Source organism: Porites lutea, chromosome 5 (assembly GCF_958299795.1).
Source record: "Porites lutea chromosome 5, jaPorLute2.1, whole genome shotgun sequence".
In the NCBI taxonomy this organism is placed as follows: Eukaryota; Metazoa; Cnidaria; class Anthozoa; order Scleractinia; family Poritidae; genus Porites; species Porites lutea.
This window is the reverse complement of record NC_133205.1, coordinates 30,572,988-30,591,541: the sequence shown is the minus strand read 5'-3', so window position 1 is coordinate 30,591,541 and position 18,554 is coordinate 30,572,988. Positions and strand designations below refer to the sequence as shown.

The 18,554-nt window shown below is 40.0% G+C and overlaps 1 protein-coding gene and 1 non-coding gene across 2 annotated transcripts in view; one reads left to right on the top strand and one right to left on the bottom strand.

The window, feature by feature from the left end:
• Positions 1-18,009, bottom strand: part of LOC140936312 (TNF receptor-associated factor 2-like) — a 19,398-nt gene extending 1,389 nt beyond the window's left edge. The window contains exons 1-8 of the mRNA XM_073385762.1: positions 17,832-18,009; positions 7,936-8,129; positions 7,054-7,108; positions 6,080-6,184; positions 5,362-5,526; positions 4,533-4,610; positions 1,345-1,437; positions 760-1,206 (exon numbers count right to left, since the gene is read on the bottom strand). Of these exons, the coding sequence (XP_073241863.1) occupies positions 760-1,206; positions 1,345-1,437; positions 4,533-4,610; positions 5,362-5,526; positions 6,080-6,184; positions 7,054-7,108; positions 7,936-8,081 (1,089 nt within the window). The 5' untranslated portion in view covers positions 8,082-8,129; positions 17,832-18,009. The remainder of the gene's footprint in view (positions 1-759; positions 1,207-1,344; positions 1,438-4,532; positions 4,611-5,361; positions 5,527-6,079; positions 6,185-7,053; positions 7,109-7,935; positions 8,130-17,831) is intronic.
• On the top strand, positions 7,563-7,635 carry Trnaa-ggc (transfer RNA alanine (anticodon GGC)). The gene has a single exon. It is a non-coding gene; the product is annotated as a tRNA-Ala (tRNA).
• Positions 18,010-18,554: the final 545 nt, after the last annotated feature.

Sequence of the window (18,554 nt, the reverse complement as noted above, 5' to 3'; positions counted from 1 at the left end):
TCAAAGAGTTAGCCAGTCAGTCAGTCATTCATTTCATAAGGGTGGTAAACAGTGAATCTGTATTTTAGCCAGTTAGTGAAAGATTAGTGTAAAGGAAGCAGTGATGGGTCAAGGAGAAAAACGAATCATTCATCCGTTAGTAAAACCGTAAAAGAACGAAATGCAATTGATTCATAAAATCATATTAAAGTACAGGCCTCAATGTGCATGAAAAGGGTCAATGAGAGCTGGTAAATTGATCTTGATACACATATCAGTAAGAGTTTTACATCCCCCAGTTCTTAAAGGATTATAGTTGCCGGAATTTCTCCAGCTCAGTTACTATATGGTAATAATGACTCATTGTGTAAACAATGTTCCCCTGGATTGCGCACACATTGGCATCAGACTTAGAATCTACACCTGCATTTTTCTTACAAGGTGAGTCTCTATTAATGCACCATACAAAATTCTATCATTAACTTACCCAGAAAAGCGGCAAACACTTCCCGGACTCCCCGATTTTACACCCACATTAGAGTGTGTTACAAGAGAGAATGAGCAAGAGAGAATAAGCCATTCTCTATTGGATGTTAATACTAAGAAACTTGGTATTAACGCTGCATTCCAGATCAGTTGAGTAACAGTCGGCAAAATCAAGGCCGAAAAAAATGTCACAGTTGTGGGACATAATTCTGCGACCAAATTTTCAGGAGAGGTCAATCGTTAGTAAATGTGAAGGGAAAATATGTGGAGAAAAAAAGATAGACAATCTTTTACCTCTTGCTTGACATTGTTTATCTCTTGAACTGTTTCATCCATGAGGAATTCTATGTTACCACTTCCATTTTCAGCGTTAGTGAGCCTTCTTGAAATGTCCCCAGGCAAATTCTGAGGCAACAACATAGCGGAATTTGATACCATCGGTATGTCTTTAGCAGTTCCAACCCTTCCTTCCAGTAATGCAAGTCTTTGGCCTTGTTCCGCCAGTTTCTGGCGCAAATCTGTTGTCTCTTTTACAGCTGTATCTATTTTTGATATTGCCTCGGAAACGAGCCTTTCTGATCCCCTCATCCAGTCATCAGCGCCACTACCAACCCATGCACCAGACGCGCCGACAATATGCTTTACATGCTTCTCAAGACGAAGAACGAAATTCAGCAGCAGATTCAGGTGAAATACGGAACATATCTGGTTATGTTTCTTTGCCTCAGAATACTTCATTTTCTACAGAAAAGGATGGTTACTGAAGTTAGACATGAACTGCCAAGGGAGGCCAGTAAATTGGCACGTGGTTAAGTTGACGGTTCACAAAGTGCACCCTTAGCGTGTTATAATTCTGAAAGATAAATGCCAAAAACAAACCTTCGTAGCCTTTTCACATCCGATTTGCTCAAAAGAACAGCTTCGTTCTACTTCCTCGCAGTCACCATCAACAGGACTAACATGCTTTTCCATCTGGGTACAGAAAAAAGGACACTTTTCTTTAGATTAATTAAAAGTTGTAAATTGCCGTTTGTATAATAAGGATCTGAACTGTAGCTAAGACGAACACACTAAATTGAATGGTACGGCAATATCACATCAAGTTAACTTCCATAACTTTCATATCTGTTTTCCAGTTGCGTAAAAATATTACCTATAAATTTACGTATGCAGTTGTTCAAGAGAACAGGTGTGAGCTTTCCTCTGAGCTTTAGTAACTTTAGTTCGCGCCCTGTGGCCGTTTTGCCGCTTACAAAAGAATTTATGTCAAGTCACGCACTCACTCAACCTGTTCATTCCGGCTGGGACATGAGGCAGCAACTAAATTTCGCCTCTCTACCGTGTCCTGAGCTTTGGCCTGCGCTTCACGCCATGTTAGACCCAACTCCTCCAGCTCGTTCATCACTATTTTCGCCAGTTGTTTTTTGGCCGGCCTCTTCACATAGAATCAACACCTCCAGCCTCGTTCACCACTGTTTTCGCCAGTTGTTTTTTGGCCGGCCTCTTCACGCCATGTTAGAACTAAGTCCTCCAGCTCTTTCATCACTGTTATTCGCCAGTTGTATTTTCGCCGGCCTCTTTTTCTCTTCCCAGTTGGGGTCCATCTTAAGGCAACTTTGGGTACTTCTCACTAGGCATCCTTGTTTCTTAATTTCGAGGGACATAATCACATATTCATGCCTTCCGTCTTCTTGAACAGTTCCTCATTAGTGATCTTGTTAGGCTAGTAAATATTGCAGATCTTACGGGGGCAGCTGTTATGACAGACATCGACCTTTCTTATCTCCTTTCGTCACTCTCCAGCACCCAGAGCCAGTCAAAAGTGCAGCCCTAACATTATAAAGTCCGATCTTAGTTTTGAGGCTATATTGCTCAGACCTCCTTATGTTGCGGAGTTGACTGTAAGCACCTCTGGCTTTGTTAATGTGGGTCTTGGTGTCTTTATGGGCACCTTTGTCACTAGTAGTAAGGTTTTCGAGTTAAGTGAAATCGTCGACGCAGTCCATGCAGTTCCTCTACACTGTTGGTGATTCGGGGTGCTTAGGGGCATCGACGTAGATCACCTGGGTCTTTTTAAGGTTGATGTGCAGACCGGTTTTTCTTGCAAAACTGCTTAGTCGGCCACATTTCTCCTGGAGATGGCTAAGAGTAGCCGACAGGGCTGCCAGATCATCGGCAAAATCAACGTCTTCCAAAGATGAGAACAGGGTCCACTGTAGCCGGGGACCAGGCTCTACATTAGGGGAAAAGGAAAAAAAATCGATGTGGGCGAAAAAAATCGGCGAGCGAAGGCACCCTTTTCCCTCCCCAGACTTCCGCTCCGCTCTTTTCGCTCGTCGCTTTTTGTTTTTCCCTCTTTCGCCCACTGCGGAGCCTGGTCCCAGGCTAAGTCCACTAGATTCCTCGGGGACAGTCTGAGGCTGTCTCACCCATCACCCAGTCAATGGTCACTAGACAGGAGAGATAATACTCGTACTCCAAACGTGACAGGGAATGACTCTGTCAAAGCATTTCAAGTGCTCATAAAATTTCACTATTCATTCCTTCCTTCATTTATTTATTTTTGCCAATAGCTGTGGTCACACTACAGACTTTTACCTAGGCAAAACCGATTTACCTAGGGCAAATTCATCAAAGGTCTCCCGAGGTAAAGTCATCTCGGGTTTTGTTTTACCTAGGTAAAAATTCTGGGAAGGTCACGCTGATATCGGCTCCCAAAGTTTTCACGCCAGTTGAATTTTTTGTAGCGTAAATTCAAGAAAGCAAAATGCGCAGGGATCTAGCTGATCAAAGAGGCGTTTTTTTCTTTTATCTCGCTGTTATTTCTTAAGCTAATTCAACGTGCAAGGTGAAGAAAGGGGAAGACGTAGACGATTCGTGCCACCAAAATTTCTTTCACCTCGTGATCTATGTCCGGTTCTGTCATCAGGACCTTCGCCGATGAGCGTCTATTGGCTAGCAACCTCGGTATTTCATTTTCCCTAGCTATTGCTTTGGGGTAGCTGTCAAGGGAAACTCTATTGTTTTCGAGACATATCCAAGACCCAAACGATAAAATTTCCCCGAGGTAAGTTACCAAGGGAAAAATCGGTCACACTTAAAAAACCAAGTTTCCCTAGGTAAACTGTCAACAAGTCGTGTTTACCGGTAAAATGTCTGTAGTGTGACCACAGCTATTAACATACAAATGCAACAACAGTATACAGAAATTTACAATACGTTAAAGATAATTATATACTTTTCTAACTAAATTACCCACAAAATCAAATGTTCAAAGTGGTAATGGCAAGGAACCCTATATAGAGGGCGGGTAGGTGTTAATGTTAAGGTCATCCGAAGGTTCTGGGTTCGCAGCCTCATTAGGCTGTGGCCGGTTAGGCACTTCTTTGAAATGCTCGACCCATCTTGCAGCCTGTTCCTTTTCAGTTGTGATAACTTTCCCTTCCTCATCTTTGATTGGTTTGATGTGGGTCTTACTCTGTCCACTTAGCTGCTTAGTGATCTTGTACATAGTATTGAGGTCTCCCTTGGCTGTAGCCTTTTTTGCTTCATCAGCTAGCTCCTCCACAAAGGCTCTCTTTCCCCTTCAGGCACTTTTCTTTGACGTATTGCTTTGATATTACATGTATATACTTCTGTTGCACGCTGACTGAGTCAGTCTAGGGGACTTTGCACTTAGCTGGTTATCTTTGGCTTTCCTCCTCCCATCGATTTTCATCCACGTATCAGATGTTATCCATTGTTTATCTTTCTTTGTAAAGCCCAAGATACTCTCTGCGGTTTCTTTATACACTCTTAAGATGGTTCTCCAGGTTGCTTCAACAGGGTCCTAATTTTCTCCATCTTTAATTCTAAGTGCGCTGAAGCAGTTTCTAAGCTCGATATTGAACTCTTTTCTAACCTCAGGTGCACCAAGGTTGTTGATGTCAAATACTTAGCGCTGATGCTTGGTGGCAGGTTTTACTCGTAGTTTCAACCTGACCTTGCCTATAATCTATTAGTTCTGACTTATTTCGCGATACGAAAATCACATTTATGAGTGTTTATTAATTCTGGAATTATCATACCTCTCCTCGCAGAATTCCCTGTTTACGACATAGACGACATTGCACGGGTTGCATTTTACAATCCTGTTCTTGGTGGCTCTGAAGAACGGGAAACAAATTACAAAGTTTTAATTGCCTATATGAAATCAAGTAATTCATTTGTAACTCCCAAGCGTGTCTTGATTTGGTATGGACGAACGGTAGACCCGGCTTTAGAGCTATAAAAAGTCATAGTGGGCTCTTCAACACCGTTTTCATAATAAAAATTTCTCCAACCCGCATGTGTGTGGGATTTCTTGGATACCTGCAAAGTTAGTTACACATATTTAAGAACGAACACAAATGTTTACAAAAGTTTCCTGCCATTTTATTGAATAAAATATTTGAGTATTTTTTTTGGCGACAATCCTGTCTTATCTACGCAGGTGATAGTTTCTTTTCCCAACATTTCAAAGTTGCCTATATTTGTTTAATTTTATACTTTAAATAACTTTCGAAGTTCTTTGCTGTAGACGTTTGAGTCTCAGTAGCCTAGAAAGTCGGGTCCGCCGAGAGAAAGCGCGAACATGAAAAAAAAAAAACTTTTCGCTCGCCTGTCACTTTCAAGTCTTCCCCACTATCTGAGAGCCTGGAACAGGCTAGAGACTCGGTAGCCTTAGACGACTAAACATTAAACAAAAAGAAAACAATTTTCCTTGGTCTATACTCTTATAGACCATAAACATGACGCTAAAATGTTAAACGCTCAAATGGAACCACGAGCCGCAGGCGAGTGGTTTCACTGCAAAGTTTTAAACATTCAGGCGTCATGCTTTGGATGTCTATCCGGATGGCATAATGACACACTAACCTTTAGAAAAGCTGCTGTAATGGATTCCCCGCACGAAGGACACGTCTGAGGGCGGTATGGACATTCCCTTTCGATGTGTTGCTGAAAATCTACTCTTCTTACCCACTCGGAGCAGCCTTTGTTTGTACAACGTTCCTCTTTGTAAGGGCAAGACAAAAGATGTTTCTACAAGAAATATTGGAGGAGAACTAGTTAGTTTGACAAGCTAGAAAACCATTTTCAATTGATGCTTCTTTGATGGCTGCTAGCACCAAGGCGTTGCCTTTTATGGGTCGTTACCTGGCCGATAGAAATGCTGTGCAGGACATTTGTCTCATGCCCAAAATATGAACGAAGAATACTGATTATGAGTTGGTGCCGTTGTGATGACAAACGTGTAGGAAAAAGTTTTAGCTGATTCCCTTAAGCGGTGGCCTCCTTTTTTAGGATCGCGTGGGAAAGATGACGCTGACTTAAATTGTTCCAAGAAGTCTTTTCCACTAATAGTCCAGTGTTGATTAATATATATGGTCCGAAGATTATGTGAAGGGCCGTCTCAAATATGTTTTACTTTTTTTGCCTTGACAGTCGTTTTCGGTGTATGGTTTCAGCTTAATTGTGAACATTAGAGGGGCAATGGAGGTGACGATGATGATTGCGATGACGATGAAGTCAATGATGTAAACTGCAAACTTTTTTTGCTTTGATGTAAATTGCAAACTTTCGAGCTTTTACTTACCTCCACATTTCGCACCTCTCCTTTCCAGACACAACCATTATTATAATTGGGGCATTCCACAACTAGGGAAAGGGCCTCTCTCTTCATAAAATTATCAGGGAACACCTACAATGAGAATAATATAAACGAACATGAGTTAGCTCCATGTTGAATGATATGTTTTCACTTCAAAAACTATCCCGACGGTTTGTGCCCTAGATTTATCCTCCAAACTGTTTTCTTAAAGTATAAGTAATTAATCAGACTCACTAGCAATGGTAGTCTACTAACTTTCTACACTTTAAAGTTGGATGCTATTCTCGAATTATACAGACAAACATATAAAACATAAGCGGTTTTTTAGAAAAGAGGAGTGGGACCTTCAATTTTGCTTGGTCATATTATTCTCAAACGATTTGCCTCCGTTTACAATAATTTCCACTATCAAAAGCGTTTTGAAAACCTAGGTTTTTAGATCGTTTTAGCGTTTACTACGAATTCAAAGGCAAAAAATGTGTTCGTTATCAAACAAAAATACATAACTGATGACGGGCTGAGGTACGTTGCCTTCACACAGAAATTTCTGGTCAATGCTTTTCGTTGACGAAGCTGAGACGAACGGCGGGGAGAAGCCACGACAATCTAGAAGTACGCACGTCTCGCACCACGCTCGGACCACGTGACCAAAAACGCATAATCCGCGCGGAATAATTAGGCTTAGGGACAAGGCAAGATTCGAGAAAAGAGTCCACTTTATTCCTACTGTACTACCACAAGTGTTGATATGATCATTTCCTCCAACGTTAGCATTGTCGATCAGAATTTCGAGGGAAGATATTAGTTTCTTAGATGTCAAATTCTCCTCAGTTATTTAAAGACCCTGTGTTTTGTTTCGGAAGGGGTTACTTACAGATCGCTATCTCCGGCTCGGCAGACCTGGGCTGCGCTTATCTAACTGAGCTGTGTAAACCGGATGGTAGTAGTGTAATTCATACCTGATCTGCTGCAAATGGTGACTTATCAACCAGGCAAATGAACATCCCATCATCTCTGTGACGTGCAAAAGAAGGATGTGCATTATTTTTGGATTTAAAGTTGCATATACATAAATGACAACAACAAAGACAACGATGTGAAGTATACGAAATAATTCATTTTTGAACTGCGGTTGTAGATGAAAGTGAAGAATGATCATCGCAGTAAATTTTCCAATTTAAGCAATTGGAAAGAAGAAGCCTGAAAAAAATCAGGGCTTCAACGAGATTCGAACCCGTGACCTCCGCGTTGCCGGTGCGTTGCTCTACCAACTGATCGAGCTATGAAGCCACACATTGGGAGCGAGGTCAATTTATTGAGTTCATATCTCCCGTGAGGAGTGAAATGAAGATCATTCTTCACTTTCATCTACAACCGCAGTTCAAAAATGAATTATTTCATATACTTCACATCATTTCACTCCTCACGAGATTATGAACTCAATAAATTGACCTCCCTCCCAATGTGTGGCTTCATAGCTCAGTTGGTAGAGCAACGCACCGGCAACGCGGAGGTCACGGGTTCGAATCCCGTTGAAGCCCTGATTTTTTTTCAGGCTTCTTCTTTCCCATTGCTTAAATTGGAAAATTTACTGCGATGATCATTCTTCACTTTCAACAAAGACAACATTGAGTCAAAACGTACATACAATGTAGCTTCCACCCGAGGTTTTAAATATACAAGGGGGAAAGACCATACCGTCTGTTTTAAGTTTTATATTTGTTTTCATTCTTTCTAGGTCCCGGTCACTTGAAAAATTCATCGTTAGATTTGTAGCAATTGAAAGGCCGCTCGTTTTAAACAAGAAAACGTTCCATTGCAGAGATTAATACACTTGTTACCGTTTGAGGTCTCTAATACAAGACTTGCAATAAACGTGACCACAGTCCGTCTGCACAGGATCCCTGAAGATGTTATTACACTGCAAGCAGAAGTATCTCTTATCGATGGAGCCTTTGTTTTCGGCTGATATTGCGTACCCTGGCATCAAGCAAGGGTTTTCAGTTCACTCTGTAATAGATTTCGGGTGCATTATCTGCGAATGAGAAGATGATATATTCACATTAGTATCTGGGAAAGCGAAGTAAGCGTCGAGCAAACTCTGATGTCATATGAATATTTACGACATAGGTTTTTGGTGAGTATTTCGCAGTATGTATATAATAAATGCATTGGCCACTCAGCTAGTATAACACATATAATATAAACTGCAACCTCGTTAATAACCGCTCTACGGGGTAGAACGTGATCGTACGAAAACAAAAAGGACACAGCAAAGTGGAAAAAGGTATCAAGGGGCAAAAATAATACAAATTTTTATACACATCCGCCCAAATGATCCCGGAAATCGTTGCGCCGAGAGCTAGTGTCCATTATTAGTATTCCTTTCGTTAACGAGTGGCCGGTCCATCGATCATTCCGCAACCTCGCATCTGAACTAAGCTGCTCTCTCGAAGAAAAAGTACCCTGAGGACCTGGTTCTTTATCACTACACTTTGAAATGAAGAAATGTTATTTCTTGTACTGATTCCATTTCACATTTATAAACCGAAATATTAAAGAAAATTTTTGTTTTGCTTCAGTCTCAGTCACGATATATTTAAGTTAGTTTGGCTCTCTCTCTTCGGCCGACCTTCCGATTGCTTTTAAAATTGGATACCAATTCAGCGGTAACTTGAGGGAGCACGCAGGTCTGCCATGAAGACGGTTTATTGTAGTAAAACCGAAAAAGATTTTCTGATAACCTTAAGCAAAATGTGATCACATGTTACCGTTAAAACCTGCGTAGCAAGCAGTCCTGGGAGGATCGGTCCAATCGAGGAGTGAATTCTACTTATATATAAGACTTCTTCGTTTGCTAAAGGAAAGAAATTATTTAACTGGACCGGATTCACTGGCATTTTCCCTTACGATATTTATATATATCTGCAACGGAGCTTTTGGTTTGCGAAAGTGAAATTGAAGTCCTTCCAGAGTGTGTCTTTACGATGATCTTTAATAAAAGCGCCGAGGCTTTTAGTAGTCTTATGGCATAGCCCATTGAAACATTCTGTAACTTTGACTTTAAATCTTGCTTGTAAGACAAATGGTTGGTGTTAAACTGAATAATTAATATTCGAAATCTTAACTAGTTTAAAGTAGCCTAAAAGTACTCGATTTCTTCACCAGTGATATTGATAAATAAAAATAATAATGAATATCTTCTTTTAGCGGGAGAACCTCATACTTACGTACATTTGCATAAATATGGTCACCAAAAAAGTTTGTATTCTCCAAAGATTTGCTTGATCCAGTAACTTACGAAATAAAGCTTTTTCTTCCAATTTATTTTTAATGTTGAGGGAAATCCCCCGCATCGGAGTTTAAAATAAGAGGGATTTCCCCTCGTTATAAGTCCGCCAATCTTGTCTTCTGTTTTGACGCCTCGATCATTTGAATATTTTCATTCATTCTGTTTTCTGTTCACTTAAATACTGCGTATACGTTTTCCATCGATATATAGACTTGATAGTATGGGCTATCGACCCCTCGAGTTTGCAGAGGAACAATGCAAACAAAAATACTAAATACTGAAAACATTGACCAAGGCTATGCATTCACGGTGAAAGAACTCTAGATTTAAATATGCATTATTATTCATTCAAAATATTTCCCCGATTCTGATTGGCTAAAAGCACACGCATAATTCACCATAACCAGTTACTGATGACCAAATTTGGAAGAATTTTGTGTTTAGCGAGGAAATGACGTCAAAAATGCAGCGTTTTTGCAGGTTAATGAACCGTTAACCGAGAAGACCTCGGGACGAGGTTGAGTTGTTTTGGTTGTGGAAACAAAAATGGCTGTCATTTCGCTCGTTTCAAGAGTAAGAACTAGGCGAAATAATTGCTAAAAACATGGCAAGAACAGCAAGAATACAACTCGAAGGGCAACATCTGCTATTTGGAGAATATTTGCGGAGCTGAACAACCCTAAACGTGCACTATCGAAGATGAACTTAACATCCATGGATCGATGGAGGTAAGCATGTTTTAGCTATGTTTTTAAACTAGGAATTATTTTGAATGAATAATAAAACAATTATTGAATTCGGCTTTCGTATCATAAGAAGAATTATTCATTAATTGTTAAATAAAAACCCTGATGTACCGTATTATCGCAGTGTTGGTTCTGTCTTCACATTTAAAATACGTGCAAAAAACTCTGTTCAACCCACATATTCAAAGAAATTTGACGCAAAGCCTTTCGCGCTAGGACTTCTCAAATTCTTAGGACACTAGTCTTAAATCACTAGTCTAGAAAAAGTTACCTTGGCCTTAAATCGTGAAAATTTACTACAACTGTATATGTTTGCACTATAAACCAGAATGACTCTTCCCACTCTCCGATAGCTTTTCTCTACGCTTTTTTCTACTTTTCTCCTGCAGGTAGAAGAAAGTCCCTTTGTCTATGTCCGACATGTCAAATAACATCGGCGACCACCTGATAACATTTCCCCTCCTTCTACATGAACAAAGGACTTTCCAAGGGCTTAGCCAGGAACTTTTTAGAGATATGAACAATTTGTAAAATTAGCCCCGTCTCCCAAATCGTTTCCACGCGGTTTGGTAGGCTTTTGTACAAATTAAATTGCTAACATTTTTAGCATTTTCAAGAGGCAAAAGCATTAATCATGATTCAGAGCCATTTTCTCGGAAAATAAGGATAAGAAAAATTCAGTTTAAAAAAGGAAAAGAAAACTTAGAATTCTTATATTTGACATAATTTCAACACAGCCGAGTGGGGACTGAGGAGAAGTCAGTAGTTTAAGGCTGTGGCAATGTCTGTTTCCGCTCATTTACAACCCTGTATCACTTTCGTTTAAACCCAACCCCCCATAATGAGCATAAATTGAGCATCTTTGTTAGTGACTTTTTTAGTGGGAAAATGGAACATTAAGGTGGAGAACAACGGTGGGGGAACAGAAACGTAATGGACAAAGCCTTTTACCACGCTGGCGACTTCATTAAATTCATTATCCGTTTGTTATCAGTATGGTGACCCCTCTTTGACGTAGCACGCGCGGTAGCTCAGCTGTTTAGGCAGACCTGGAGAAAATGGCGGAAGTAGTTTCACACGTTATGTCAAGAAAAAATAGCCGCCAACATATTCTTAACAAAAAGTTAGATTGCTTGCAGTCCGCCCTTTCTGTAAAATCCGTCGAGTTTCTGAGTGACAGTGGGCGCCAGCTACCCTGGTAACTTTGAAGAAAATAAGAAACTGCTCGTAATCTTTTTAAAAGTAATTCATTCATTCATTGGATGTGGCTGAGTTTGACATGGGAACAATGATGCGGATCGAGGAGAGTGTTTTCGGCCAAGGCGCATAACGCTCTCCAAGATCTGCGTAATTCTTCATGTCATACGAAAGCATCCAATAATCTTTTGCGTCTTTTTAAAGAATATATATATTTGATATTTTAAAACATATTCCTCGGTCGATGTTAAGTCTCCGTCCTCATAACGTTCGCCTTTTCCTCGGCAGTTTCAAGATATGAACAAGGGACATTTAGTCTAGCAGATAAAGTCTAGATATTGGTATTTTTGATTTTCCGCCTCTACCAACCAGCTGAGCTACCACCCCTTCTGCTGTCCATCTTTTTAGAACAATTACCGAAAAAGTAAATCATCTTTGCCGAGATACATGTATCGACAAAAATCTTTCAAATTTTGTCAACGTAGCTGGTTAGGAAACGGAAACGGAGAAATTCTTTGAATAATTATTTAGAATTCCCATTCTACTAGTAGTTTTGATCAGTGAACTGCAATTCAAAATCCAAATGCAAGTGGAATACCAAAAAAACGGAATAATGGAGTCATTTTCTTCGTCAGTTTTCAACAAAAAAGGGAAATAAATAAATAAATAAGAAAATAAAGGCGGACTTTGTTGACGATCAACAACAGGAGGAGACACTCAACAGAATAAGAGAAATACTGGAGCAGAAAAGCTCTTCACAATACCCGCTTTCCAAGAAAAGTAAAAAATCTTCTTATGCAAACTGGAATCGTTGCGCCCTTTGAAGAAAGATATACTTATATTTTTTACGTCGAAAATTCAAAGCAAACTTTCGAATATACGGCTACTTCCGGCCGATCCCTCTATGACGAAGGCTTTCTATATATAGAACGTCAAAATGCCGGATGTATTTAATCCGTTGCGACAACACTCTGGTTGCTAAGTTCATATTTGTCACAAAAAGTGCTCAAAAGAATGCACAATGAAACGTTACCATTCCGAAAACAGAAGTAATCCTTGTTTTTGTGATTGATGATAAGAAAGGTTTATTCAAAACATGTTCTGAACTTTTAAAAAGTAATTGGCCAAGATGTACTGATAGTCTATTTATTGTAAGGTAAAAGGTCACACATTGGACGGAACAATTACCCACGCAAAGTCAGCTTGGTAAGGAGCAAAACAAAAAGGGAACAAAGAAAACTGAAGAAACAAAGGGCATGAATTTCGATTACGCAGAGGTACAAAGACATTTTGTTGTACTGCAGTGCCTTTCGCACTATTCACATGCGAGCGTCAATTTCGGACTTGTAAGGTTTGTACGTTATTAAGGAGACCCACAAATAAAATGAAGGCAAATTCAAACGAAAAACGAAAATAGTAATTCAAAGCAATGCGCTCGAAAGTAATCAGGTGTAATTGGCTCATCTTTCCTATTCTGAGGCTGTGTAAGACGCGAAATGACTTTTACACCAAAACGAGGCTCTGCCTCGAAGAACACCGAAGAACCTCCAATCTCCTTCCCAGAGGCTGCGATCCTTTTGTACAGCGACGGGGATTACTCCGCTGAACAAAAGTAACGGAGGCTCTGGGGACGAGATTGAGGAACCTCCCAAACGGGAGGTAAACAAGCCTCCGGCTTGTATATATGTGTACTTTTCAATATTAGACTTCTATCGTCCCCCGTGTGGGCGGACCGTTGCGGGTGGGAGCTCTGCAGACTCTGCTCCAGTGGCCTATCTTCCAATAAGGGGCTAGGGGGAGCAGAGTCACAGGCGTCCATTTTTTGTTTGTTTTTATTTTTAGTTTTGTACATTGTTACAGCAATTATACAAAATCGCTTTTCAACTTGCACAGATATGCAATTACCTAGTTTGGAAAACTTGTGTAGCATAAATTCGACGCGTTTCAAAGTATAGTTAATCCACACGATGCATATCTTTTGTTGCCTAGCCAATAGATAAAATTTGGGACCCGAAATGTAGGAAAAAGTAGAAGTAGTCTAGGAGGAGTTCCTAATAATTAAAAAGTCAGAGGCTAAATTAGAGGGTAGAAATTAAATGCAACTGAATACTTGTTTTCAGGAAATAAAATGGCATAATATAATTTTCCAGGCATAAAACTTCTTATTTTATCACTCATTCTTTGGTTACGACAATTTTAAGGACTTGGAGTAACCAGCGGAGCTGTGCAGACTGGTAAGGGAGAAACCGAAGCGAATAGTAGTTTCGGGTGGCCTCGAACACTAGTCACAAATCACTGTCGAGCACTACAATTCAAATTGACTTTCTGTTATCAACTAGTCACTGTCGTACTCTGATCTGAGGCCAGGGTCAATATAACTTTACGAGTTACGGACCTAATTATTCGGTTCGTCACATGTTAAGTTCGACGTCAGACCTGGGCCTGAGTCATACATACTCAGTAGATGTTTTCTTTAGGGAGCCGGAATTGCTTGGTTATCGGTGAAGAGAGGCAGCCCCTATTCAGAATAGCCCACGTTCGATATATTAAAATTCTAACGTGACTACGGGGCTTAGCCTAGTTTAGGGTCAAAATTGCAAATTTTTCACGACTCCCTTGTCTCGCAATTCCCAGAAAAGAATTGAGCACAAAGAAAACCAAACCAAATACAGAAAAATGACTAGAAAGTCTTGAACGAACGTGGGCTATTCACCTACCATATAACTGAAGTGAGTCCAATCTCTTCGATTAACAGACATTCGGCCAAAACTTACTCAAAGTGATTTTTTCTTTTTCGATCAAATGAAACATGCTTTTTTAACAATTCAAAAGTTAGCGGAAACAATGTTAATCGTATTGTTTTACTTACTCCCCAACTTGTACGATCCAGTGAGTAAATGTAAAGCTAATGTTTAGGCAGTCCATCACCAACTTTAGAAAGGCTAATGGTCATTTTGTAGAGCTAAACGATATCTTTTAAATTTCGGCTACAGTTCAAGCGACGGCGGGGGAAACCCCCGCCAGTCTCGATAAATTTAGAAAAAGTGTCTAACTTGGAAAACTGGCATGATGACCTGTTATTGCGTCAATAATATCATTATTGATTTATAATTGCCGTCTCCGTCAATGTCTCAAGTAACGTAAGTATTTTAATAATGGAAGTCATTTTCTTCCTGAAAGGAACTTGAACTACCCTCTCGTGTCTCTCAATCGTCGACGAACGTCATCCCTAACAGTCACTGTCAATATATTGCCTGCGTTCAAACGCTCTGTAGTTTACCAGATCACAGACCTGACGGTATTGTTTTTAATTTTTGGTTGCGAAACTAAGTTTTTCATCGTTCCATAAAAATCGCAATAGATTATTGTTTTTGTTTTGTTTCATGTCATCTAATGGTCAAACCATCGTAGAACAAAGCCATTACAGATATTTAGGGAAACCTAAAAAGACTAAAAGCGGAGCGCCCATTCAAAAACGAGTCATAAGAGAAGTTATGTGTGATTTGTGCAACTACTGAAAAAAAAGTAAGCAGAAATCGTCCGGAGTGAAGCGAGGGCCTATTACAAAATGTGTGTTACGCTCTAAGTACTCTAGAACAATGAACTAGCTGAATGCAACAGGCGGTTTATTTTAGGCACGTAGTGATTAGTCTATCATTACCAAAACGTTTCGGAATGCGGAAACTTTGATTGGAAGTTAATGAAACATGACTCTTTTTTGCCTTTCCAAAAAAGAAAGGTTGTTTACCCTGGAGTCTAGGATCTTTTAACTAAAAACTGTTCCAAACTGAAATGGATTGCGTGCTGGAGGTGTTTCTGATTTACCAATAATTAATCTCTGGCTAATCAGAAGGAGGAAATTCAAATGCTTTTGGAATTATTTCTGTTAGAGTAAGTGTTTAGGGGCCCGTTTCTCGAAAGTCCCGATAATTAACGGACCCGCAAAGCTGTTGTTGTTTACATGCATGATAGAGGTTTCAATAGCTTGGCATCTGACATGACAAAACTATCAGTTAATGAAACAAATTACAGTAGTTTGCTAGCCAGGACCCTCGCTTTTATTTTTGATATTTCGATTTTAATATTTGATTTCGGGCCCGAAAAGTTACCGGGACTTTCGATAAACCGGCCCCAGGGACTTACTTTTCCTGTAAACTTTGCAAGGATTGCGCCCACAAATAAGCGGCAAATATACTGTGAACTTTTCATTTTTTATTCTGTTGACTGTTGATTTTCTCCTAGTCAAGTGATAAACTGTGACTTCCCAATAATGGTACTGGTCTCGGCTAACAGCCTTAAATAAAACTGACAAACTTAGTTAATGGCCAAACAGTGCGTTAAAAACATTTGAAAGAATGAACAAAAATAAATCAAATTGCCCTGAATCAATATTTCAGCTCTGTGACAGGTTCTCTATCCTTATGTAATATTTCAGTATCAAAATACTCATCACATTGTGGATAAGTCGTTAACTGAATTCAAGTCCCAGTGAGAGTAGCAATGGTCAGCTTATTGTTAATTTTGATAGTGCATAACTATTAATTACCAGTTGGTGGACTGTAAAACATTGAATGCACAATAAGAAAAGTTGAAAAACTTAACGATTTGCTCGCATTGTCTGTTGTAGTTTTCTCAATTAATTCTTTAATGAGACACCAACCGAATTTAGTTGCCTTACCTTTATACCCTTTAGGTATCTGGCGTTATACTGTCCTTGCATCGGTTAGCGTTACAAGTCAGCTGACAAGTAAACTTGACAATGAAGTACCGGATAGAAAGCATCAGCAAAAGCGCCAACCTATATTCCATTCAGTTGAGAACCATATATTCTTGCACTCTGTTCTTTTCCGCTTGACTGTCTCATTATTTTTCTAGTGTTTTTTTGCTGATTATTTGAATATATTCAGTTGGACTCTATGAATCTATGTATACAGAGGTGGGGAATATACCGCGGTAACTATTAGTTGCCGCCTAGCTGGTTGCCTGCGTGCAGACGTCTCCTTGCACTTTTCCGCGTGTAACAAAGGAAATAGGAGACGTCTGCACGCAGGCAAGAAGAGGGACAATTAAATAAGTGACACCAACTCAGCTCGTTGCCCTTCTTTGCATGTGATATGAAGATCGACAAGATCCGAACATTACACTTTCCAGTTGTAAGCGTGTATTCTTTGTACGACATAAAAAGCGAAATGCTACTCACAAAAGAATGTGTTTATGCTAGTGTCCGTCGGGGACTTTTCCCGGAATTAAACGAAGCCGGGATATCGCAGTGTAACCGCAACGTAAGCTTTAAGCCTAACGCTCTGAAGTGTAAATACCGCTTAGTAGGGAACAGCGATTCAAGTTCAGTTTGTCTTATTTGAGGCTGGCTCTCCAGCTGTGAAGGGTCTGTGCCTGTACTATAGCAAAACTAGACTGCTACGGTAACCAGACCTTATTTACTCAGGCGGGCAAACTAAACCGACAGGCTCAACAAGACTTTAAAAGATTAATATTGAGACTAGAAAGCCAACACATTTGGTTACGTGCATCAAGCAGCTTCCGACTAATTAAGCGTATTTGACTTCCCGTTCCGCAATCAGTCGACTTCCGGTAACTCGAACACTCAAAAACTCGAACCTCTCGCTAACTCGAAGCAATTTTCATTTCCCATCAGATCGTTTTCTATATATTTTACCCTCGATAACTCGAATTCCCGATAACTCGAACTTTTTTCTATTTACCTTGAAGGTTCGAATTATCGGGAGTCGACTGTGTTAATAATTAAATTGTTGAAATCGTGCATGACTTTCGCTTTCACTTTATTTTCCTTAACATTTATTAACCGTGGAGGTAATATCCACGCGGTAAAAGTAAAAGTTACGTAAACCATGCACTTTTTCAGAGCTACTAAATTCACTTAACACCTGACTTAACATGAAACCTAGGCATTTGTTAGATGACGGTTTGTGGGAAGGTTTTTCAGTTTGACTTTACAGCAGTCTGACATGCAGATGTGTTCGAAGGGCGGAAGTGCTAGGAGTCCGGCTCTTTCACTGAACGTAAACTTCGCGTAACGCAATGTACAACATAGTCGCCGAGTCTGAGGAGCAACAGTGACTTGCAGTTGTTATACGGTTGATTACACGAAGAAAAGAAAAATGAACGTTCTGAGTACAGTCATTTAAGTTGAAGTCTGCAATACGGCCAGTCTTTCCTTAGTCAATAATCCCGGATAAACAGACCGAATCAAGACAAATCGTGTCAATTGGAATATTGATTTTCTGAGCGCTGAGGTAAGCGTAAGATTTTTGCAGTAGTATCAATGTCATCAATCCACGACCATTCGAAATAGAATCGAATTGTGTATTCCTGCAGAAAATCCCGCATCCAGACGGTCGTGCATACCAGGCGTGGAACTTAGGGCATAAAAACTCTTGGGCTAGCTACTGAATTTCATTATCAAAGGAGATTCAGAGATCAGAAGCTCCTATTCAGTCTTATTGAAAAGCAAATTCCCTACCTTTGAAACAAATATGCATGTCCATGACTTGCTCCAACAAGATACACTGACCTTGGAGAGACTATGCCTGAATAGAGCAACTTCCTTGGTCCAGAATGGCGCCAGAAATCAGAGAAATTTAAATCCATCCAATAAAGAAAGCGTATTATGGGCATGTGATTAACGGACGAGCATATGTTTCACAAAGGTTCCGTTAATGTACTGAATGACTTTAGAACAAATATGGGTACTCATTTGGAATGGAAACGATAAATACGTCTAGACACTCCCGTGATCCTTACCCGATTCCTGGGCAAAGTCTATACCTGTTTACAGACCAAAATGGCGCAAAAGCCCTACCCTTTAGGGCTGCCGACCTTCCTAATGATAGCTTATATATGGGAGTACCCCCCCCCCCGGCAGGAGACTACTTCCACAAGCAAAGACTAAATTTTCTCTTCAGTTATTCGGCAATTTGACCTAGTTTTATTTATTATACACTGTACTGGCTGGAAAGCAGCCGAGGTGCAACGATGGCATTTCTCTAAGTATGGATCGGGGCTTACTCGACTCAGGTATACCACGCCTAGCAGTAGACAGGTGCATATTTGTCCTACTTAGTGAGCGATTATCGGAGGCGAAACGAAGAGTCACTCACTCAGAGCCCAAGTATATATTCAAGGAAATGAAAATATAAGCAGCGAAAAGCTTTACTTATACTAGTTTGCATAATTTCATGCAAAT